We start from the raw sequence: 25,175 nt of genomic DNA, 5'->3' as shown, positions 1-25,175 counted from the left end.
CAGCTGAGGTCGAGGGTCGATGAGGTTACACAAACTGTCACAGCTGGATTTGAGGATGCCCTGGTTCCTCTGAGCGTGACTGACAGCGTAAACATACAGAGAAAAAAACACAGCAAAAAATCTGCCTCCCTGGAAAGGCAAGCACACACACACACCTTCCCCAGCCTCCCTAAACAAACACACAGCTGGCAGCCCAACCTTGTGCCACAGAGATCATCGTCCCAGAAAACGTTTTTCATTCACTTTGCTTTTATTCACATTTCAGATCTGCTAATGACATCACTGTCCATACATTCCACTGTGTGCCCCAGTATGACCCTGGTGTCTCATCCCAGCAGGCAGATATAGATTAAAACCATCAGCGATCATATCATAATAACAAAAGGAGCATCCTGTTAAGAAAAGCCTTAGGGAGACAGAGCTGATCATCATCTCCCATATTGGTGTAGTATATTTACCTGAACGTAACCATCATGATCAATTTAAAAAAGGAACTACATCATGATAAATAAATAACATCATCATCATCCTATCATCATCGTCATCAAAATTATAATCCACACTCACTATAAAATATAGGGTACAAACTTAGAAATAACAAAAGTGACTCAAGCATTTTGAGAAAAAGAATGATTGCTAGGTGTGTGTGTGGTCATCCATAACCATCCTTGAACCCACCCCCCTCCCCAAATGGCTGCTGTGCCATTGTTCATGTAGTAGTGTACTACAGTTTCCCCTTGTATTACTTGATGTAGATCCAGAAAAACTAGGTTTTCCTAGATCTAGTAAGACTAGAACTGGCAGAGTCCTTTAATGGGTCCTTTAACACAGCGGGGAAGATATTGTATGGTACCAGTGGGCTCCAGGCCCGTTGAACGCAAAATGGACTCAAACACATTTGAGCCCTGTAGAAATGTCCTGTGTCTGTCTGCTGATTGGACTGACATGGTAGGAGACCTTGGGTATAGTGTATCCAGGAGCAGTGATCTGAGTTCCAAAGCCTCCCGGGATAGTTTGTGTGCTTTCTAGGCGCAGTTCTCACTCCAACCAGCAGGTAGCCTCCTAAAACCACCACTTATTGCCATACTTAAAAGTGACTGTGGATCATACCATTCTGTCAAATAGGGTATTCATTGGAAGAGAGCTACAGCCATCAATCATTAAAAAAGTCCAAAATGGGTCAAAACCCGGATACTCGAGTATCCATCATCCTCCGGTCAAAAATCTGAACTCAAGTTTCCATCCATTAATCGCAGAGCTACAGCCCACAGTGTAAACATTCCGCTTCCGTTGTCCGCCGGCGTTCATTCAACCCCCCTCTTGTTCTCTCCATCTTCCATTACACTTAGTTCATCATGGTTTCTGTCCGGATGGTCCCAGTTGGTGGTGTGCGGTACTGGTCTGGTCATTGGTAGGGGTCTGGTCAGGCGGTACGGGTCTGGTCATTGGTACTGGAGGTAATTTTTGAGAGACTGTGGTAAGGGCAGGGTCTCTATCTCCTGGAGGCGCTCTCGGCCCAACGCGACCCGGGCGGCCCGACGACACAGGTCCACCAGGGGGAGGGGCTCCGCTGTAACCAGGAAGAGAAGAGGAAAGGTTACTTGGTGGTTTTTACAAGGTAAAAAGTTAGCAAAATACAGAATGAACTTTTCAATGTGTGTGACAAGGGAAGAGGATCTGTGACAGTGAGTGTGTGGTTGGTTATGTGTTTCCTTGCACATGTGGATCAGAACAATGCATGCATACAGAATGCATCTGTGTTAATGTGTACGTGTTTGAATATGCACAAAAGAGAGTGTTGTTGTAACTCCCCTCCTCTCCCACCCACTCCCCAGCTGATGCTCCCATCTAAATATTTCATATCACCTTTAGTGCCTGCTCCGTTTCACAGCCTGGTAGAGTGACACTATCGTCTCCCATCTGCCTATACCCGTTTCCCATAAAGACATGACCAACATCTACAGTAGAAACAAGTCTCTCCGACCACGTTCAAATCAAATCCATTTGTATTTGTCACATGCGCCGAATACAACAGGTGTAGACCTTACAGTGAAATGCTTACTTACTTACAAGCCCTTAACTAACAATGCAGTTTAAAAAAAATACCACAAAAAAGAGTAAGATATATTAATAACAAATAATTAAAGAGCAGCAGTAAATAACAATAGCGGGGCTATATACAGGGGTACCGGTACAGAGTCAATGTTAGGGGGCACCGGTTAGTCGAGGTAACTGAGATAAAAATGTACATGTAGGTAGAGTTATTAAAGTGACTATGCATAGATAATAACAGAGAGTAGCAGCAGCGTGAGAGGGGGAGGGGTGCAATAGTTTGGGTAGGTATTTGATTAGCTGTTCTTATGGCTTGGGGGTAGAAGCTGTTTAGAAGCCTCTTGGACCTAGACTTGGCGCTCTGTTACCGCTTGCCGTGCGGTAGCAGAGAGAACAGTCTATGACTAGGGTGGCTGGAGTCTTTAACCATTTTTAGGACCTTCCTCTGACACCGCCTGGTATAGAGGTTCTGGATGGCAGGAAGCTTGGCCCCAGTGACGTACTGGCACTACCCTCTGTAGTGCCTTGCGCTCAGAGGCCGAGCAGTTGCCATACCAGGCAGTGATGCAACCCGTCAGGATGCTCTCGATGGTGCAGCTGTAAAACCTTTTGAGGATCTGAGGACCCATGCCAAAACTTTTCAGTCTCGCGAGGGGGAATAGGTTTTGTTGTTGTGCCCTCTTCACGACTGCTTGGACCATGGTAGTTTGTTGGTGATGTAGACGCCAAGGAACTTGATGCTCTCAACCTGCTCCCCTACAGCCCCGTCGATGAGAATGGGAGCATGTACTCAGTACTCCTTTTCCTGCAGTCCACAATCATCTCCTTTGTCTTGATCACGTTCAGGGAGAGATTGTTGTCCTTATACCACACGGTCAGGTCTCTGACCTCCTCCCTATAGGCTGTCTCATCGTTGTCGATGATCAGGCCTACCACTGTTGTGTCTTCAGCAAACTTAATGATGGTGTTGGAGTCGTGCCTGGCAATGCAGTCATGAGTGAACAGGGAGTACAGGAGGGGACTGAGCACACACCCCTGAGGGGCTCCTGTGTTGAGGATTAGCATGGAGGATGTGATGTTACCTACCCTTACCACCTGGGGGTGGCCCGTCAGGAAGTCCAGGATCCAGTTGCAGAGGGAGGGTCACTTAGGTCCTTAGTTTAGTGATGAGCTTTGAGGGCACTGCTGTGTTGAACACTGAGCTGTAGTCAATGAACAGCATTCTCACATGTGTTCCTTTTGTCCAGGTGGGAAAGGGCAGTGTGGTGTGCAATATAGATTGCATCATCTGTGGATCTGTTGATGCGGTATGCAAATTGGAGTGGGTTTCTGGGATAATGGTGTTGATGTGAGTCATGACCAGCCTATCAAAGCATTTCATGGCTACAGACGTGAGTGCTATGGGTCGGTAGTCATTTAGGCAGGTTACCTTAGTGTTGTTGGGCACAGGGACTATGGTGGTCTGCTTGAAACATGTTGGTATCACAGAAAATATCAGTGAAGACACTTGCTAGTTGGTCAGCGCATTCTCGGAGTACACGTCCTGGTAATCAGTCTGGCCCTGCGGCCTTGTGAATGTTGACCTGTTTAAAGGTCTTACTCACATCGGTTACGTAGAGTGTCCCACAGTCGTCCGGAACAGCTGATGCTCTCATGCATGTTTCAGGTGTTACTTGCCTCGAAGCAAGCATATGAAGAATTTAGTTATTTAGCTCGTCTGGTAGGCTCATGTCACTGGGCAGCTCTCGGCTGTGCTTCCCTTTGTAGTCTGTAATAGTTTGCAAGCCCTGCCACATCCGACGAGCGTCAGAGCCGGTGTAGTACGATTCGATCTTGGTCCTGTATTGACACTTTACCTGTTTGATGGTTCGTCTGAGGGCATTGAGGGATTTCTTATAAGCTTCCGGGTTAGAGTCCCGCTCCTTGAAAGCGGCAGCTCTACCCTTTAGCTCAGTGCGGATGTTGTCCGTAATCCATGGCATCTGGTTGGGGTATGTACGTATAGTCACTGTGGGGACGACGTCCTCGATGCACTTATTGATAAAGCCAGTGACTGATGTGGTGTACTCCTCAATGCCATATGAAAAATCCCAGGAACATATTCCAGTCTGTGCTAGCAAAACAGTCCTGTAGTTTAGCATGTGCTTCATTTGACCACTTTTATAGACCGAGTCACTGGTGCTTCTTGCTTACATTTTTGCTTGTAAGCAGGAATCAGGAGGATAGAGTTATGGTCAGATTTGCCAAACGGAGGGCGAGGGAGATGCTTTGTACGCGTCTCTGTGTATGGAGTAAAGGTGGTCTAGAATTTTTTCCCCTCTGGTTGCACATTCAACATGCTGATAGAAATGAGGTAAAACTGATTTAAGTTTCCCTGCATTAAAGTTGCCAGTCACTAGGGAGCGCCGCCTCTGGGTGAGTGGTCTCCTGTTTGCTTATGACGGTATACAGCTCATTGAGTGCGGTCTTAGTGCCAGCATCGGTGTGTGGTGGTATGTAGACAGCTACAAAAAATAAACATGAAAACTCTCTAGGTAGATAGCGTGGTCTACAGCTTATCATGAGATGCTCTACCTCAGGTGAGCAAAACCTCAAGACTTCCTTAGATATCGTGCACCAGCTGTTGTTTACATATATGCATAGGCCCTCGCCCCGTGTCTTACCAGAGGCTGCCGTTCTATCCTGCCGATAGAGTGTATAAACCACCAGCTGCATGCTCTTAATGTTGTCGTTCAGCCATGACTCGGTGAAACATAAGATATTACAGTTTTTAATGTCCTGTTGGTAGGATATACACTGCTCAAAAAAATAAAGGGAACACTTAAACAACACAATGTAACTCCAAGTCAATCACACTTCTGTGAAATCAAACTGTCCACTTAGGAAGCAACACTGATTGACAATACATTTCACATGCTGTTGTGCAAATGGAATAGACAAAAGGTGGAAATTATAGGCAATTAGCAAGACACCCCCCAAAACAGGAGTGATTCTGCAGGTGGTGACCACAGACCACTTCTCAGTTCCTATGCTTCCTGGCTGATGTTTTGGGTGGCATCCCAGGAGAAAAGTTGGGTGGCATCCCAATACTCTTCAACGTCTCCTTTCCTTTTGGAGTCTGGACTACTAGTATGGGAAAAGAATGGATGTTATCATACTGGTAGGGTGAAGGAGGAGACAAGGGCAGGTAGCTATTACCTAATGAAAATGTATATTTGTTGACATCTTATTAGTAGAGTGGAGCCACCTTGGGAGAAACTAATTGCAAATGCCAATCTAAAAAGGACAGAGTTAATTTTCGCAGTTCTGTTTGGCTCGTCTCCTGCAGGTCTTGTTGAAAGGTAGTGTTGCTAGTGAATTATGAGACCCTTTCATATAGGGCTGCCAACTTGGACTGAAATCAAGATTGAGGATTGAGGTAGTCGATTAACATTGATCACATTGCATGTATTCATATTAGTCATGCGTTAGAAAAATATCCCAGAATAGCTTTACTGTTTGTACTCACCCTGCTCTAGTTTAGGCAAATTATTCGGGACTCTATACCAAACCAGAAGGGCTGGTAACGGCAACACTGCTTATGCTGGGTATTGTATTGGGACAGCAACCTTGGGGGGCATGTCCCTGCCCGCAAAACTCTGTGACCCTTGCCATCACTGCCAGCGAAGGTTCGCCCAGGGATAGAGGATGCTCAGACCGGGGCGCAAAAACAAGGAGCACTCATCCATATAGAGAGAGAGAGAGAGAGAGAGAGAGAGCGGGAGAGAGCTCATGAGAGAGAGAGAGCTCATGAGAGCGAGAGAGAGCGAGAGAGAGCTCATGAGAGCAAGAGAGAGCTCATGAGAGAGAGAGAGAGAGCGAGAGAGAGCTCATGAGAGAGAGAGAGAGAGAGAGAGAGAGAGAGAGAGAGAGAGAGAGAGAGAGAGAGAGAGAGAGAGAGAGAGAGAGAGAGAGAGAGAGAGAGAGAGAGAGAGCTCATGAGGAGTCTATTGCAGTGATGCCCGCTGTAAGATGACATCCCACTGTTGCTGTTGCCTGAGGGACGCATCTGCGCTTTCTTATAAGTCGTGCTACACTTTGACGGAGTCGTGCTACAGTACAGCTTTGACAAAGAAACCAGAGACTGATATGTTGGCCACTGTACTAAAATAGGGAAACAATGAGTACAATTCAGATGGATAACAGATAACTGATAATACTTACTGGGTCAGGGGTCGGCAACAGACTAAATTCATCAGTAACAGCTAAAACGAGTTTCATTTAGGAAATCTGTTCACAAATATTCCCACAAATATTTGTATATATATTTTTATAGCTATTTTTTTTTATATCTATTTTCAAATATAATCTATACAAAAATCATCCCGCAACTGAATCTAGTTGCCTACCCCTGTACTAGGTAAATCCAACAAGTTTCACGTCTGTCTCAGAGCTTGCCGAAACGACTAATTCCCAAATTGACTCAAGTCATGGGAAATGTCAGTTATAACATTGACGTAACCTTTCCTAACATTAGACCTGGATAGCTATGGCGTCATTGGAGGAGACTGACAATACACAGAGCGCCCATCACAACATCACACAGAGCGTCCATCACGACATCACACAGAGCGTCCATCACGACATCACACAGAGCGCCCATCACAACAACCCACAGTGCTCCTATCACAACAACCCACAGTACTCCTATCACAACAACCCACAGTGCTCCTATCACAACAACCCACAGTGCTCCTATCACAACAACCCACAGTGCTCCTATCACAACAACCCACAGTACTCCTATCACAACAACCCACAGTGCTCCTATCACAACAACCCACAGTGCTCCTATCACAACAACACACAGTACTCCTATCACAACAACCCACAGTGCTCCTATCACAACATCACACAGAGCGCCCATCACAACAACACACAGTACTCCTATCACAACAACCCACAGTACTCCTATCACAACAACCCACAGTACTCCTATCACAACAACCCACAGTACTCCTATCACAACAACCCACAGTGCTCCTATCACAACAACCCACAGTACTCCTATCACAACAACCCACAGTGCTCCTATCACAACAACCCACAGTACTCCTATCACAACAACCCACAGTGCTCCTATCACAACAACCCACAGTGCTCCTATCACAACAACCCACAGTACTCCTATCACAACAACCCACAGTGCTCCTATCACAACAACCCACAGTACTCCTATCACAACAACCCACAGTGCTCCTATCACAACAACCCACAGTGCTCCTATCACAACAACCCACAGTACTCCTATCACAACAACCCACAGTGCTCCTATCACAACAACACACAGTACTCCTATCACAACAACCCACAGTGCTCCTATCACAACAACCCACAGTGCTCCTATCACAACAACACACAGTGCTCCTATCACAACAACCCACAGTACTCCTATCACAACAACCCACAGTGCTCCTATCACAACAACCCACAGTGCTCCTATCACAACAACCCACAGTGCTCCTATCACAACAACCCACAGTGCTCCTATCACAACAACCCACAGTGCTCCTATCACAACAACCCACAGTGCTCCTATCACGACAACACACAGAGCGCCCATCACGACAACACACAGAGCGCCCATCACGACATCACACAGAGCGCCCATCACACAGAGCGCCCATCACGACATCACACAGAGCGCCCATCACACAGAGCGCCCATCACACAGAGCGCCCATCACACAGAGCGCCCATCACACAGAGCGCCCATCACGACATCACACAGAGCGCCCATCACGACATCACACAGAGCGCCCATCACGACAACACACAGAGCGCCCATCACGACATCACACAGAGCGCCCATCACACAGAGCGCCCATCACGACATCACACAGAGCGCCCATCACACAGAGCGCCCATCACACAGAGCGCCCATCACACAGAGCGCCCATCACACAGAGCGCCCATCACGACATCACACAGAGCGCCCATCACGACATCACACAGAGCGCCCATCACACAGAGCGCCCATCACGACATCACACAGAGCGCCCATCACGACATCACACAGAGCGCCCATCACGACATCACACAGAGCGCCCATCACAACAACCCACAGAGCGCCCATCACGAGATCTCTCTTCTTCTAGCCACAGTAGCCAAAATAATGGGCAACTGGGCATTTACATACAGTTGAAGTCGGAAGTTTACATACACCTTAGCCAAATACATTTAAACTCAGTTTTTCGCAATTCCTGACTTTTAATCCTAGTAAAAATTCCCTGTTTTAGGTCAGTTAGGATCACCACTTTATTTTAAGTATGTGAAATTCCAGAATAATAGTAGAGAATTATTTATTTCAGCTTTTATTTTTTTCATCACATTCCCAGTGGGTCAGAAGTTTACATACACTCCATTAGTATATGGTAGCATTGCCTTTCAATTGTTTAACTTGGGTCTGTCACGTTCCTGACCTATTTCTGTTAGTTTGTTGTATGTGTTAGTTGGTCAGGACGTGAGTTTGGGTGGGCATTCTATGTTTTCTGTTTCTATGTTGGTTTAAGGGTTGCCTGGTATGGCTCTCAATTAGAGGCAGGTGTTTGGCGTTTTCCTCTAATTGAGAGTCATATTTAGGTAGGTTGTTTCACAGTGTTCGTTGTGGGTGGTTGTCTCGTGTGTCAGTGTTTGTCGCACCATACGGGACTGTTCGGTTTGTTTGTACATCGTTCTTTTTGTGTAGTCTATTTTCCCTGTTCGTGCGTTCTTCGTGTTATATGTAAGTTCGTATTGTTCAGGTTTGTCTACGTCGTTTATTTGTTTTGTAATTATTCAAGTGGTTTCGTTTCGTGTTTTTCCCGTCTTGTTTTATTAAAATTATGTCATCACAACCCGCTGCGCCTTGGTTCAATGACTACTCCTCCTTTTCGGTTGAAGAGGAGGAGGATTTCCGTTACAGAACCACCCACCAAATAACCAGAACCAAGCAGCGGTGTAACGGGAGGAAGGGACAGCGCAAGAAGGAGGAATGGACATGGGAGGATGTTTTGGACGGTAAAGGTTGCTACACATGGGAGGAGATCCTGGCTGGAAGGGATCGCCTCCCATGGGAACAGCTGGAGGCACTGAGGAGAGCAGAGGGAACCGGAGAAGGGAACCGGCGTTATGAGGGGACGCGTCTAGCACGGAAGCCCGAAAAGCCCGTGAGTACTACCCAAAAATGTCTTGGGGGGGGGTGGGGATAAGAGGTAGTGGGCCAAGGGCAGGTAGGAGACCTGCGCCCACTTACCAGGCTAACCGTGGAGAGCGGGAGTACGGGCAGACACCGTGTTACGCAGTAGAGCGCACGGTGTCTCCTGTACGTGTGCATAGCCCAGTGCGGGTTATTCCACCTCCCCGCACTGGTGGGGCTAGATTGAGCATTGAGCCAAGTGCCATGAAGCCGGCTCTACATATCTGGCCACCAGTACGTCTCTTTGGGCCGGCTTACATGGCACCAGCTTTACGCATGGTGTCCCCGGTTCGCCTACATAGCCCGGTGCGGGTTATTCCACCTCCCCACACTGGGTGGGCGACGGGGAGCATTCAACCAGGTAAGGTTGGGCGGGCTCAGTGCTCAAGGGAGCCAGTACGCTTGCACGGTCCGGTATTTCCGGCACTACCTCCCCGCCCCAGCCCAGTACCACCAGTGCCTACACCACGCACCAGGCTTCCAGTGCGTTTCCAGAGCCCTGTTTCTCCTCCACGCACTCTCCCTATGGTGCGTGTCTCCAGCCCAGTGCCTCCAGTTCCGGCACCACGCACTAAGCCACCTGTGCGTCTCCAGAGCCCTGTACACACTGTTCCTTCTCCCCGTACTCGTCCTGATGTGCGTGCACTCAGCCCGGTGCCACTAGTGCCGGTACCACGCACCAGGCAAATAGTACGCTTTGAGAGTCCAGTGTGCCCTGTCCTTGCTCCTCGCACTAGGCTTGAAGTGCGTGTCTCCAGTCCGGTGCCTCCAGTTCCGGCACCACGCACCAGGCCTACAGTGCGTCTCAGCCGGCCAGAGTCTGCCGTCTGCGCAACGGCGCCTGAACTGTCCGTCTGCCAAGCGCCGCATGAACTGCTCGTCTGTATTGAGCCTTCAAAGCCGCCCGTCTGCCATGAGCCTGCAAAGCCGCCCGTCTGCCATGAGCCTACAGGGCCTTCCGCCAGACTGGAGCCGCTAGAGCCTTCCGCCAGACAGGAGCCGCTAGAGCCTTCCACCAGACAGGAGCAGCCAAAGCCTTCCGCTAGACAGGATCAGTCTGAGCCATCCGTCTCCTCAGCGCCGTCTGAGCCATCCGTCTCATCAGCGCCATCTGAGCCATCCGTCTCCTCAGTGCCGTCTGAGCCATCCGTCTCCCCAGCGCCGTCTGAGCCATCCGTCTCCCCAGCGCCGTCTGAGCCATCCGTCTGCCCAGTGCCGTCTGAGCCGTCCGTCTGTCCCGAGCCGTCAGAGCCGTTAGTCAGTCAGGAGCCGCTAGAGCCACCAACCAGACAGGATCTGCCAGAGCCGCCAACCAGCCAGGATCTGCCAGAGCCGCCAACCTGACAGGATCTGCCAGAGCCGCCAACCAGACAGGATCTGCCAGAGCCGCCAACCAGACAGGATCTGCCAGAGCCGCCAACCAGACAGGATCTGCCAGAGCCGCCAACCAGACAGGATCTGCCAGAGCCGCCAACCAGACAGGATCTGCCAGAGCCGCCAACCAGACAGGATCTGCCAGAGCCGCCAGCGAGCCATGAGCGTCCAGAGCGGTCAGCCAGCCATGAGCGTCCAGAGCCGTCAGCTAGTCATGAGCATCCAGAGCTGCCATGTATCCAGAACTGCCCCTCAGTCCAGAGCTGCCTCTCTGTCCGGAGCTGCCCCTCTATCCTGAGCTGCCCCTCTATCCTGAGCTACCTCTCTATCCTGAGCTACCTCTCTATCCTGAGCTACCTCTCTATCCTGAGCTACCTCTCTATCCTGAGCTACCTCTCTATCCTGAGCTACCTCTCTATCCTGAGCTACCTCTCTATCCTGAGCTACCTCTCTATCCTGAGCTACCTCTCTATCCTGAGCTACCTCTCTATCCTGAGCTACCTCTCTATCTACCTCTCTATTCTCACCTACCTCTATGTCCTGAGCTACCTTGTCCCGGAGCTGTCCCTTTATTTTGTGTTGCATATATTAGGTGGGTGGAATAGAGGGGTCGTCATTCTGAGGGGGATTAGCAAGCTGGGATTGACTATGGTGGGGTGGGGACCTCGTCCTGAGCCTGCGCCACCACCGTGGTCAGATGCCCACCCAGACCCTCCCCTAAACTTTGTGCTGGTGCGCCCGGAGTTTGCACCTTAAGGGGGGGCTTATGTCACGTTCCTGACCTATTTCTGTTAGTTTGTTGTATGTGTTAGTTGGTCAGGATGTGAGTTTGGGTGGGCATTCTATGTTTTCTGTTTCTATGTTGGTTTAAGGGTTGCCTGGTATGGCTCTCAATTAGAGGCAGGTGTTTGGCGTTTTCCTCTAATTGAGAGTCATATTTAGGTAGGTTGTTTCACAGTGTTCGTTGTGGGTGGTTGTCTCCTGTGTCAGTGTTTGTCGCACCATACGGGACTGTTCGGTTTGTTTGTACATCGTTCTTTTTGTGTAGTCTATTTTCCCTGTTCGTGCGTTCTTCGTGTTATATGTAAGTTTGTATTGTTCAGGTTTGTCTACGTCGTCTATTTGTTTTGTAATTATTCAAGTGGTTTCGTTTCGTGTTTTCCCCGTCTTGTTTTATTAAAATTATGTCATCACAACCCGCTGCGCCTTGGTTCAATCACTACTCCTCCTTTTCGGTTGAAGAGGAGGAGGATTTCCGTTACAGGGTCAACCGTTTCGGGTAGTCTTCCACAAGCTTCCCACAATAAGTTGGGTGAATTTTGGCCCATTCCTCCTCACAGAGCTGGTGTAACTGAGTCAGGTTTGTAGGCCTCCTTGCTCGCACACGCTTCTTCAGTTCTGCCCACACATTTTCTATGGGATTGAGGTCAGGGCTTCGTGATGGCCACTCCAATACCTTGACTGTGATGTCCTTAAGCCATTTTGCCACAACTTTGGAAGTATGCTTTAACTTCCTGACTGATGTCTTGAGATGTTGCTTCAATAAATCCACATAATTTTCCTGCCTCATGATGCCATCTATTTTGTGAAGTGCACCAGTCCCTCCTGCAGCAAAACACCCCCACAACATGATGCTGCCACCCCCGTGATTCACGGTTGGGATGGTGTTCTTCGGCTTGCAAGCATCCCCCTTTTTCCTCCAAACATAACGATGAGCATTATGGCCAAACAGTTCTATTTTTGTTTCATCAGACCAGAGAACATTTCTTCAAAAAAAAAAAAACTTTGTCCCCATGTGCAGCTGCAAACCGTAGTCTGGCTTTTTTATGGCGGTTTTGGAGCAGTGGTTTCTTCCTTGCTGAGCGGCCTTTCAGGTTAGGTCGATATAGGACTCGTTTTACTGTGGATATAGATACTTTGTACCTGTTTCCTCCAGAATCTTCACAAGGTCCTTTGCTGTTGTTCTGGGTTTGATTTGCACTTTTCGCACCAAAGTACGTTCATCTCTAGGAGACAGAACGCGTCTCCATCCTGAGCGGTATGACGGCTGCATGGTCCCATGGTGTTTATACTTGCGTACTAATGTTTGTACAGATGAGCGTGGTATGTTCAGGCATTTGTAAATTGCTCCCAAGGATGAACCAGACTTGTGGAGGTCTACAATTTATTTTCTGAGGTCTTGGCTGATTTCTTTTGATTTTCCCATGATGTCAAGCAAAGAGGCACTGAGTTTGAAGGTAGGCCTTGAAATACATCCACAGGTACACTTCCAATTGACTTAAATGATGTAAATTAGCCTATTAGAAGGTTCTAAAGCTATGACATAATTTTCTGGAATTTTCCAAGCAACAGTCAACTTAGTGTATGTCAACTTCTGACCCACTGGAATTGTGATACAGTGAATTATAAGTGAAATATTCTGTCTGTAAACAATTGTTGGAAAAATGACTTGTGTCATGCACACAGTAGATATCCTAACCGACTTGCCAAAACTATAGTTTGTTAACAAGAAATGTGTGAAGCGGTTGAAAAATGAGTCTTAATGACTCCAACCTAAGTGTATGTAAACTTCCGACTTCAACTGTACATAACATCATCATGCTTAGGGTCAACTGCTTAACTCAGGAACCACACCTGTGTGGAAGCACCTGCTTTCAATACACCTTGTATCCCTGATTTACTCAAGTGTTTCCTTCATTTTGCCATTTTGCCAGTTAACTGGATCAAATAATAGATAGCAAATGCATGACATTATAGAGGGCGAGACTAGATGGGTTCAACCAACATGAATATTCCACTGATTAGAGGATACACGATATCAATTACAATGGGTGAGTAAAGCACCACATTACACACGGTCGCACGCACACCAAGGTTATTATAGTACACCAAAACTGAAACTAAATTAAAAACAAAAATTGGTGAAAAACTATTTAGTAAGATAAAATTAAGAAAAACTTTGGAAAAACAAAAATTAGGGAATGGGGTTACCTAGTGAATTGTACAACTGAATGCATTCAACTGAAATGTGTCTTCCACATTTAACCCAACCCCTCTGAATCAGAGAGGTGCAGGGGGCTGTGTTAATCGACATCTGCGCCCGGAGAACAGTGGGTTAACTGCCTTGCTCAGGGTCAGAACGACTGATTTTTATCTTGTCAGCTCGGGGATTTGATCCAGTGGCCCAACGCTCCGACCCGCCAGGCTACCTACCACTATACTAAAACTGCTATCTTTTACAGCAAAACTAACAACAACAAAATAAAAACCATCATAAATGTTGTTAAGTTTCACTTTTTTCCCCCATTCTAAACTTTGGGCAAAAATCTAATTGGGTTTTGAAGCTTTTTTTCCTAATGGGGTTTTGGAGCTTCTGAATCTGGAGGGTAGATGCTGCCAGTAGATGGCGATGTTTCATATAGGCTTGGCTTGTGCATCACTATAACTAGCTATCAGTTGCCAAAAGGGAAGAAATCCGAGGGCGAGCGTGGAGCATGATCGTGAACAATGGCGACATCAAACCCAACATCAGCAGTGGTTGGTCGCAAATGGCAAAGCCCCATATGGGATTATTTTAATTGCTGAAAACATTGCTGAAAAGAACAAAAGCAATTGTCAGAAGATGGCAGTGTGTGTGGAACAGAGATAAATAACAAAAACCCAACCAACCTCAAAGTTCATCTAACAGCACTTACAAAGAATTTCAGGAGGAAGACAAGCTGACTGCTAGCCTCCCGTTGATAAGGCCACTTTCTGTCCCAAACACCAAACACTAAAACTGAAAGTAAATTATAGAAAAACTAAATAGAAATGTAATATGTCAAGTAATAAAAACTATAATAACCTTGGTGCACACGCACACCAGCTCTGTACACTGTGTCAGGTTACTACTGGACATAACCAGAATCGCAAAGCCTATAAAAAAACAAAGCCCTCATTATCTTGGCTAAATTTAGACAGAATAAAGACGGGCGCTAAAATAAATAAATAAATAAATAAATAAATAAATGTCTGTCTGTCTGTCTGTCTGTCTGTCTGTCTGTCTGTCTGTCTGTCTGTCTGTCTGTCTCTTGGAGAGAATTAAAGTGAGCGCAGAAAGTTGAATGTGCTTGTGAAAGCCCACCAGCAGCTAGCAGCCTTACTAAGACAAAAAGATAGACAAAGAAACGTTTGACTCGACACATTGAATGCCTTTTTTAACATTGAGGCACTTTCTAAAACCTGCCTACTAAGTCTATACAGTATACCAGTAGTCAAAAACACTGGCCATGAAAAGATAGTGTGTGCAGGCTTTTGCTCAAGAACAGCACTTACACTCCAGATTCAGCTGAAAAAGGTCTTGATGATTAGAGTGAGGCGTTTGAATGGTGTACTGGAACAAAGTTTCTCCATGTTGTCCTCAGAGTAACACTGTAGAGTGCAATCGGTTTTCAAATGGTACAGTAGACCTACCATTTGTCAAGACCCTAGCCAATGGAGGCTACTCTGTCGTGCTAGCTCTGAGGGTATAAAGACTGGATATTCTCCTACCTCTTCCAAACCTTAAAAGCATTTCAAACGCACTGCAACAGTGTGGGCAAGACTATGCCTTTACACTTGTTAACAATGAATTTCTATTTTCGTTAGAGGATCTGAATAGTTCTCCATGTCCTTGGTTTGGCGCTTTGCTCTTATTGTCTTTCAGCTGTAATCTCTTCTGAAAATGGACAGAAATTGGACCAGTGTGAAAATCAGGAGCTATTCATCCTAAGGTGTTCCATATGGTTCCTTGCAAAAGTACTCAGACCCCTTAGATTTCTTCACATTTTATTGTGTTACAAAGTGGGATAGAAATGGATATGGATGTGACTTTTTTGTCAAAAATCTACACAAAATATTCTCATGTCAAAGTAAACTCAAATATATTGATAAATAAAAAACTCAGAACTAAAATATAGTTGTAGCATAAGTATTCTGCCTCTATTGTTTAGGCAAGCCTAAATTAGTTCAGGAGTAAATTTGGCTTGACATATCACATAAGTTCCATGGACTCACTCTGTGTAAATAATAGGGCATGACGTGATTGTTTAATGACTCTGTCCTCCATACATACAACATCTGTAAGGTCCCTCAGACTGGTTTTCTCTCAGCTTTACATCGATGCCAAAGGTGTTTCTTACATGTATTGACTCAGATAGCTGAATACTTATGCAACAACTATATTTTAGTTATATATACTACCTTAAGCGCCTATTGACGGTAGTAAGGCCTATCTTCTAGCTGGGAGTCTTGCTCTAAACGTTAACACACCAAAAAAATATATAATTTTTCTTCCACTGACATAGGAGTATTGTGTGTAGATCACAAACAAATGACATCAATAATAATCCCAATTTTGTAACACAATAACAGTTAAATAAATTCAAGGGGTCTGAATACCATTACCACTGTATATCCTTATGCTTGTCACGTACACAAGGCTTGGTGTCAGGGGCGGTCGGTGACCCCCTTCCTCCTCTGAGGAGCCTCCATTGCTTGGTGTATGGTTTAAGCCCTGGTCTTACCTGAAGCGAGGAGGCTTAGCGAAGGACAGATTAACATGCTACAATGTCACTGTACCCTAGAGCTTCGTTGACAGTCTGCTTCTGCTTAAACCAATTTGTCGTTGTCTTGTTAAGGCAGCAGTGCACAACTCTTCGATGGGCCACAGTCCTGCTGGTTTAATTTCTCCCTGGAACGTATATGATTAAAGACTGTTATTGTTTGGCTAGAGCGTTTACCAACTTGGTCAAACAGGTATAACAGAAAAGGAGGAAAACTAGCAGACACTACGGCCCTTGAGGACCATCCAGAGCCGTGGACCACTATTCCACAGTCAACAATGGAGCATTGTTAAAGGAAAAGTCTTCAGCCAGTTATTGAGGCTAATTGTTCTCGAGAGCAAAGTCTTCCAAACTTCCAAATACTCCTGGCAGACTGTTCAAAGAGAGTGCAGACCTTTAGACAGTAGACTTCACTCCATCTGTTTGAGGGATGCACTCGTTCCTGCATCTGACAGACTTCATCTATGACATCCACTGTCTGGCCCATTAGCTGGGGAAAAAAAATATAATTTGTTCTTCTGCAGAGAAAAATTACTATTTGACGGAGGGGGAAGGATTGGATTGTTCGGCTTCATCATTGTAATTATTGCTTGAGCAATTTCTGGAGCCTGATTGACAAACCGAGGGACTGAACATATCAAAGTGGTGCCTTTCGGAGTGAATCCAATTCATTTGAGCTCTTTAGTGCTCTGTAACCTGGGGACTTTTCTAAAGCAGCGCCCGTCTCGGGAGCTTAGGGGAGACGGAGTCACCAGTAGAACTAAGAACTCTCCTTGGTGGAGCACTGAATGGTTCTAGAACTCTCCTTGGTGTAGCACTGAATGGTTCTAGAACGCTCCTTGGTGGAGCACTGGATGGTTCTAGAACTCTCCTTGGTGTAGCACTGGATGGATCTAGAACTATCCTTGGTGGAGTACTGGATGGTTCTAGAACTCTCCTTGGTGGAGCACTGGATGTTTTCTAGAACTCTCCTTGGTGGAACACTGGATGGTTCTAGAACGCTCATTGGTGGAGTGCTGGATGGTTCTAGAATGCTCCTTGGTGGAGCGCTGGATGGTTCTAGAATGCTCCTTGGTGGAGCGCTGGATGGTTCTAGAATGCTCCTTGGTGTAGCACTGGATGTTATAGAACAGCTATGAGAGAATAATGAGAGCCAGCTTCCCCTAAACAGCCCGGTAGAAGGTTCCAGAAAAAAAACTTGTAAAAAGGCAGATGCTCTAAACTAAGAATTTCAGATCAAATCAAAGTATTTCTTAAAACTCCCTGAGTTTTGTAATCTGAGTGATCAAGTCCTGAGTGATTATTAGTGTAGCTAGTCTTTGATTAATGAAAGGATGGATCATAGAATTCATTAAAAGAAGAAACTCATCAGACAACTTAAAATCAAATTAAGGGGTGGGAGAACTGCACAAGTGCTGGGTGATTCAAAGTTGTAGAAATGAGCTCCAGATTGACTGCCCTTCCTCACAAGACCCATGAAAACACATTGCTATTACACTGCCATCACTTGGTTCCACAGATAACAAATTATAAGAAAATCTCCCCTCATTACACATCATCCTATAGTCATTAACTATTCATTTGGCCAGGTATGATGACGATGGCATCAATAAGCATCACAATTACAGTACATAAGTACTCAAGATACCCTTAGTGGGTGACTCACGAAGGCATTATTTTGTAACATCGCAGCAGCATCTATTCATCTATTAATGTGAGCTGGCAAACTGATGAGGCGAGTCAGGTTTAGCAGCTAGCTCATTTATCAGACCACGCCTACCGTAGCTCGTTTATTAGGCCACACCTACTGTAGTGTGAGGGGAGCCACATCTAATGGGAGCGCTATACGACATGACAACCCTTAATGACAGCTATTGGACAGTGGTTCATGGTGAATTTATTGTCTGTCCCTTTAGAGGCCCCTTTAAGTGCTGATGCAGCCAGGGCTCTAAATTAACATTCTCCATTGGTACAGTAGCACTGATGCTCCCACCGTAAAAAAGTTATTGAGCGCCACATGAAATTTAGGAACATTATATGAATTCTAGCTACTTTCGAATCACATGTTGTGCCCTAGAAACAAATATTTGTATTTATTTAACCTTACAATGACGGCCTATGAAAAGTGGGTTAACTTCTTGCGACTACAGGGGGTGCTGTTTTCTCATTAGCATAATTGCATTACAGATTAAACGGCTTCCTACTAAATTCTTTATCGTACAATATGCATATTATTACTATTATTGGATAGAAAACAGTCTCTAGTTTCTATAGGCGTTGGAATTTTGTCTCTGAGTGGAACAGAACTCATTCTACAGCAATTTCCCTGACATGGAGTCAGATTTCACACATTTTGGCCCCTGATCTGGAGTCAGTTTAAAGGCCACTGTGAACGCTATCAGGATACGGACACTGCTTACGTCTTCCCCTGGATGCCTTTACGTGATGACGATTTGAATGGTATCGATTGCGCAATCACAGCCACTATAAAACAAAAACACGTGTAGGTAGGAACTCCTTTCCAGCTGCGTCGGACGCACGGTGGACACCGACCCGTTCTTTTTCCAAGCATTAGTGTAGCTAGTTATATTTCTCCGGTCATGTTTCTACTAGTTATAGGAGTTAAAAACATCATAAGGTAGTTAATTTAAACCGTTTTATAGCAATTTATATCCGTTTAGTGCGATTTTGGGACATTTATTTCTGAGACACTGTGAATCTCTGGGCACGGTTCCAGTTCATGCCGAACGCAATGGGCATTTCTACATGGCAAGAGGACAGCTTTCGACCAAAAGACGATTAGACCCAAGAAAGGATTCTTTGCCCAAGATTCTGATGGAAGAACAGCTCAAAGTAGGAACAATTTATTATGATAAATCGTGTTTCTGTCGAGAAATGTTAATCGCTTATGACGCCATCTTTTTAGACGTAGCTTCGCTTGGCGCAAACTGTATTGAAAAGTAAGGATAATTAAAAAAATGTAAATCAGTGATTGTATTAAGAATTAAATTGTCTATCAATCGCTGTCCACCCTATATTTTTTAGTCACGTTTATGAGTATTTATGTATACGACTAGATCACTGTCTAATATGGCGCACGACATTGTCTGACCAGCTGGGCAACTTTTGTCATTGTCTAACCATGATTTTGGTGGCTAAATATGCAAATTTTCAAACAAACTGTATATGTATGTTGTAATGTGATGTTACAGGAGTGTCATCTGAAGAATTCTGAGAAGGTTAGTGAAAAAATTAATATATTTTGGCGATGTTTACGTTATCGCTCTCTTTGGCTAGAATCAATGTTCTGGTAACGTTTGCATATGTGGTATGCTAATATAACGATTTATTGTGTTTTCGCTGTAAGACACTTAGAAAATCTGAAATATTGTCTGTATTCACAGGATCTGTGTCATTCGATTAGTGTATGCTGTGTATTTTTACGAAATGTTTGATGATTAGTAATTAGGTAAACACGTTGCTCTGTGTATTTATTCTAGTCCATTTGTGACGGTGGGTGCAATTGTAAACTATGATATCTACCTGAAATATGCAAATTTTTCTAACAAAACCTATCCTATACCATAAATATGTTATCAGACTGTCATCTGATGAGTTTTTTTCTTGGTTAGTGGCTATCAATATCTTAGTTTAGCCGAATTGGTGATAGCACCTGATGGAGTAAGAAACTGATGGAGTTAGAAAAGTGGTGTCTTTTGCTAACGTGGTTAGCTAATAGATTTACATATTTTGTCTTCCCTGTAAAACATTTTAAAAATCTGAAATGGTGGCTTTATTCACAAGATCTGTATCTTTCATTAGGTGTCTTGGACTTGTGATTTAATGATATTTAGATGCTACTATTTAATTGTGACGCTATGCTAGGCTATGCTACTCAGTGTGGGGGTGGTGGGGGGTGATCCCGGACCCGGGGTAGATACTCGTGAAAGGTTAGCTGCCTTGTTCAGGGGCAGAACGACAGATGTTTACCTTGTCAGCTCGGGGTTTTGGTTACTGGCCCAACGCTCTAACCACTAGGCTACCTGCCGCCTAAATACAGTTGAGGTCGGAAGTTTACAAACACTTAGGTTGGAGTCAGTATAACTTCTTATGGCTGCAGGGGCAGTATTGAGTAGCTTGGATGAAAGGTGCACAGAGGTGCCAAGAGTAAACGGCCTGCTCCTCAGTCATAGTTGCTAATATATGCATATTATTATTAGTAATGGATAGAAAACACTCTGAAGTTTCTGAAACTGTTTGAATTATGTCTGTGAGTATAACAGAACTCATATGGAAGGCAAAAACCTGAGAAGTTCCACTTCCTGTTTGGATTTGTTCTGAGGCTGCTAGATTTTCAACCAAGCTCCCAATGAAATTACAGCGAGATATGGATGAGTTTTCACTTCCTACGGCTTCCACTAGATGTAGAATAATAGAACTTTGTCTGATGACTCTAATGTGAAGGTGGACCGAAGGAGACAGGAATGAGTAATCACTGCCATGAGGTGACCACGCATTGAACACGCGCGTTCATGTGAGAGGCAGCTCCGTTCCATCGCTCAACTGAAGTCAATGTAATTCTCTGGGTTGGAACTTTATTCAAGATGTATGTTAACAACATTCTTAAGATTGATTCAATACATCGTTTGACGTGTTTCTACTGACTGTTACAGAACTTTTGGACATTTCGTCACGTTATAGTGGACGCGCTTTGTGACTTTGGAATTGTTTACCAAACGCGCTAACCAAAGTAGCTAATTGGACATAAATAATGGACATTATCGAACAAATCAAGCAATTATTGTGGACCTGGGATTCCTAGGACTGCATTCTGATGAAGTTCATCAAAGGTAAGGAAACATTTATCATGTATTTTCTGGTTTCTGTTGACTCCAATATGGCGGCTAATTTGGCTATTGTTCTGAGCGGCGTCTCAGATTATTGCATAGTTTGTTTGTTCCGTAAAGTTTTTTTTTTAAATCTGACACAGCGCTTGCATTAAGGAGAGGTATATCTATAATTCCATGTGTATAACTTGTATTATCATCTACATTTATGATGAGTATTTCTGTTGAAACGATGTGGCTATGTAAAATCACTTGATGTTTTTGGAACTAGTGAATGTAACGCTCCAATGTAAACTCAGATTTTTTTTATATAAATAGGAACTTTATCAAACAAAACATGCATGTATTGTGTAACATGAAGTCCTATGAGTGTCATCTGATGAAGATCATCAAAGGTTAGTGATTCATTTTATCTCTATTTCTGCTTTTTGTGACTGCTATCTTTCGCTGGAAAAATGGCTGTGCTTATTGTGGTTTGGTGGTGACCTAACATAATCGTTTATAGTGCTTTCACTGAAAAGCATATTTGAAATCGGGCACTGATGGGATTAACAACAAGATTACCTTTAAAATGATATAAGACACATGTATGTTTGAGGAATTGTAATTATGAGATTTCTGTTGTTTGAATTTGGCGCCCTGCACTTTCACTAGCTGTTGTCATATCGATCCCGTTAGCGGGATTGCAGCCATAAGAAGATAACTAGTTTTTCAACCACTCCACTCATTTCTTGTTGACAAACTAGTTTTGGCAACAAGTGCATGACAAGTAATTTTTCAGACAGATTATTTAATTTATAAGGAGGCCTACTGTATCACAATTCCAGTGGGTCAGAAGTTGACATACACTAAGTTGACTGTGCCTTTAAACAGCTTGGAAAAATCCAGAAAATGATGTCATGGCTTTAGAAGCTTTGAATAGGCTAATTGACATCATTTGAGTCAATTGGTGGTGTACCAGTGGATGTATTTCAAGGCCCACCTTCAAATTCAGTGCCTCTTTGCTTGACATGGGAAAATCTAAATTAATCAGCCAAACATTATAGATCTCCACAAGTCTGGTTCATCCTTGGGAGCAATTTCCAAACGCCTGAAGGTACCACGTTCATCTGTACAAACAATAATAAGCAAGTATAAACACCATGGGACCACGCAGCCGTCAGACCACTCAGGAAGGCGACGCGTTCTGTCTCCTAGAGATGAATGTACTTTGGTGCGAAAAGTGCAAATCAATCCTAGAACAGCAGCAAAGGACCTTGTGAAGATTCTGGAGGAAACAGGTACAAAAGTATCTATATCCACAGTAAAACGAATCCTATTTCGACATAAGCTGAAAGGCCGCTCAGCAAGGAAGAACCCATTGTTCTAAAACAGCCAGACTATGGTTTACAACTGCACATGGAGACAAAGGTTTTACTTTTTGGAGAAATGTCCTCTGGTCTGATGAAACAAAAATAGAAATGTTTGGCCATAATGACCATCGTTATGTTTGGAGGAAAAAGGGGGGATGCTTGCAAGCCGAAGAACACTATCCCAACTGTGAAGTACGGGGGTGGCAGCATCATGTTGTGGGGGTGTTTTGCTGCAGGAGGGACTGGTGCACTTCACAAAATAGATGGCATCATGAGGCTGGAAAATTATGGGGGTATATTGAAGCAACATCTCAAGACATCAGTCAGGAAGTTAAAGCTTGGTCGCAATGGGTTTTCCAAATGGACAATGACCCCAAGCATACTTCCAAAGTTGTGGAAAATGGCTTACGGACAACAAAGTCAAGGTATTGGAGTGGCCATCACAAAGCCCTGACCTCAATCCTATAGAACATTTGTGGGCAGAACTGAAAAAGTGTGAAGAAACCTAGAAACCTGACTCAGTTACACCAGCTCTGTGAGGAGAAATGGGCCAAAATTCAACCAACTTATTGTGGGTAGCTTGTGGAAGGCTACTCAAAACTTTTTACCCAAGTTAAACAATTGAAAGACAATGCTACCAAATACTAATTGAGTGCATGTAAACTTCTGACCCACTGGGAATGTGATGAACAAAATAAAATAAGAAATAAGTCACTCTCTACTATTATTCTGACATTTCACATTCTTAAAATAAAGTGGTGATTCTAACTGACCTAAGACAGAGAATTTTTACTAGGATTAAATGTCAGGAATTGTGAAAAACTGAGTTTAAATGTGTTTGGCTAAGGTATATGTAAACTTCCGACTTCAACTGTATGTAACACTGTAAATACGTGAGTTTATTATAAAAGCTAAAACGTTAATACCTGTCATTGAAATTAGTCATTTGTGGAATATTAGGTTCCTACATTATGTACACCGACGTGCAAGAGCTCTGTTATTCATTCATTCCTATGATCATTGATCTCCTGAAGAAGGTATCACTTTTTCTTTCTTTCTGTGCCCCCAAATGTTTGGATATACACTGAGTGTACAAAACATTAGGAACACCTTCCTAATATTGAGCTGTACCCTACACACACACACAGTTTGTCGGGGCACGGACACTTCAAAGTGTCCTTAGCGTTCCACAGGGATGCTGGCCCATGTTGACTCCAATGCTTCCCACAGTTGTGTCAAGTTGGCTGGACGTCCTTTGGGTGGTGGATCATTCTTGATACACACAGGAAACTGTTGAGCGTGAAAAACCCAGCAGCGTTGCAGCTCTTGACACTCTCAAACCGGTGCGCCTGGCACCTACTACCATACCGCGTTCAAAAGGCACTTAAATCTTTTTTCTAGCCCATTGACCCTCTGATTGGCACACAAACAATCCATCTCAATTGTCTCAAGGTTTAAAAGTCCTTCTTTAGCCGGTCTCCTCCCCTTAATCTACACTGATTAAAGTGGATTTAAGAAGTGACATCAATAAGGGATCATAGCTTTCACCTGGTCAGTCTATGTCATGGAAAGATCAGGTGTTCCTAATGTTTTGTACACTCAGTGAACTGGTAAAGGTACCAGGTTGTTAGCTGGTAGTACTGAGTGATTAACCAACATTTGTTATTTAAAAATAAATTCGGGGCCCAATGCGCAGTTTCTCTAGAGATAAATCAGGACAAGTCTGAACTGTACAATGTAGTAGGGGGGTTGTAGTTTCCAACAGGCCAATATTGTACATACAATATATGACCAAAAGTATGTGGACACCTGCTTTTCAAACATCTCATTCCAAAATCATGGGCATTAATATGGAGTTGGTCCCCCCTTTGCTGCTATAACAGCCTCCACTCTTCTGAGAAGGCTTACCACTAGATGTTGGTACGTTGCTGCAGGGACTTGCTTCCATTCAGCTACAAGAACATTTGTGAGGGCGGGAACTTATGTTGGACGATTAGGCCTTGCTCACATCCCAATGGTGTTTGATGGGGTTGAGGTCAGGGCTCTATGCAGGCCAGTCAAGTTCTTCCTCACAGATTTTGACAAGCCATTTCTGTATGGACATCGCTTTGTGCACGTGGGCATTGTATTGCTGAAACAGGAAAGGGCCTTCCCCAAACTGTTGCCACAAAGTTGGAAGCACAGAATCGTCTAGAATGTCATTGTATGCTGTAGCGTTAAGATTTCCCTTCACTGGAACTAAGGGGCCTAGTCCGAACCATTAAAAACAACCCCAGACCAGTATTCCTCCTCCACCAAACTTTACAGTTGGCACTATGCATTCGGGCAGGTAGCATTCTCCTGGCATTTGCCAAACCCAGATTAGTCCGTCGGACTGCCAGATGGTGAAACGCGATTCATTCCTCCAGAGAACGCGTTTTCACTGCTCCAGATTCCAATAACAGCGAGCTTTACACCACTCCAGCCGACGCTTGGCATTGCTCATGGTGATCTTAGGCTTATGTGCGGCTGCTCGGCCATGTAAACCCATTTCATGAAGCTCCCAACAAACAGTTATTGTGCGGAGGTTGCTTCCAGAGGCAGTTTGGAACTCGGTAGTGAGTGTTGCAACTGAGGACAAATGATTTTTACAAGCTCAACACTTGGGGGTCCCGTTGCTCCTAGACACTTCCACTTCACCATAACAGCACAGAAACAGAAATTTGACGAATTGACTTATTGGAAAGGTGGCATCCTATGATGGTGCCACGTTA

At 44.7% G+C, this 25,175-nt stretch overlaps 1 protein-coding gene across 2 annotated transcripts in view; it reads right to left on the bottom strand.

Annotated features, from left to right (window-relative positions):
- Window positions 1-231: 231 nt before the first annotated feature.
- Window positions 232-25,175, bottom strand: part of LOC129823873 (SPRY domain-containing SOCS box protein 4-like) — a 147,074-nt gene continuing 122,130 nt past the window's right edge. For both annotated transcript variants that reach the window (XM_055882929.1, XM_055882928.1), the window contains one exon: window positions 232-1,570. In XM_055882929.1, the coding sequence (XP_055738904.1) occupies window positions 1,443-1,570 (128 nt within the window). In that variant the 3' untranslated portion in view covers window positions 232-1,442. The remainder of the gene's footprint in view (window positions 1,571-25,175) is intronic.

This window comes from Salvelinus fontinalis, chromosome 26 (assembly GCF_029448725.1).
Source record: "Salvelinus fontinalis isolate EN_2023a chromosome 26, ASM2944872v1, whole genome shotgun sequence".
NCBI lineage: Eukaryota > Metazoa > Chordata > Actinopteri > Salmoniformes > Salmonidae > Salvelinus > Salvelinus fontinalis.
Note: the sequence above shows the minus strand (reverse complement) of the source record. Positions and strands in the feature narration are given on the sequence as shown.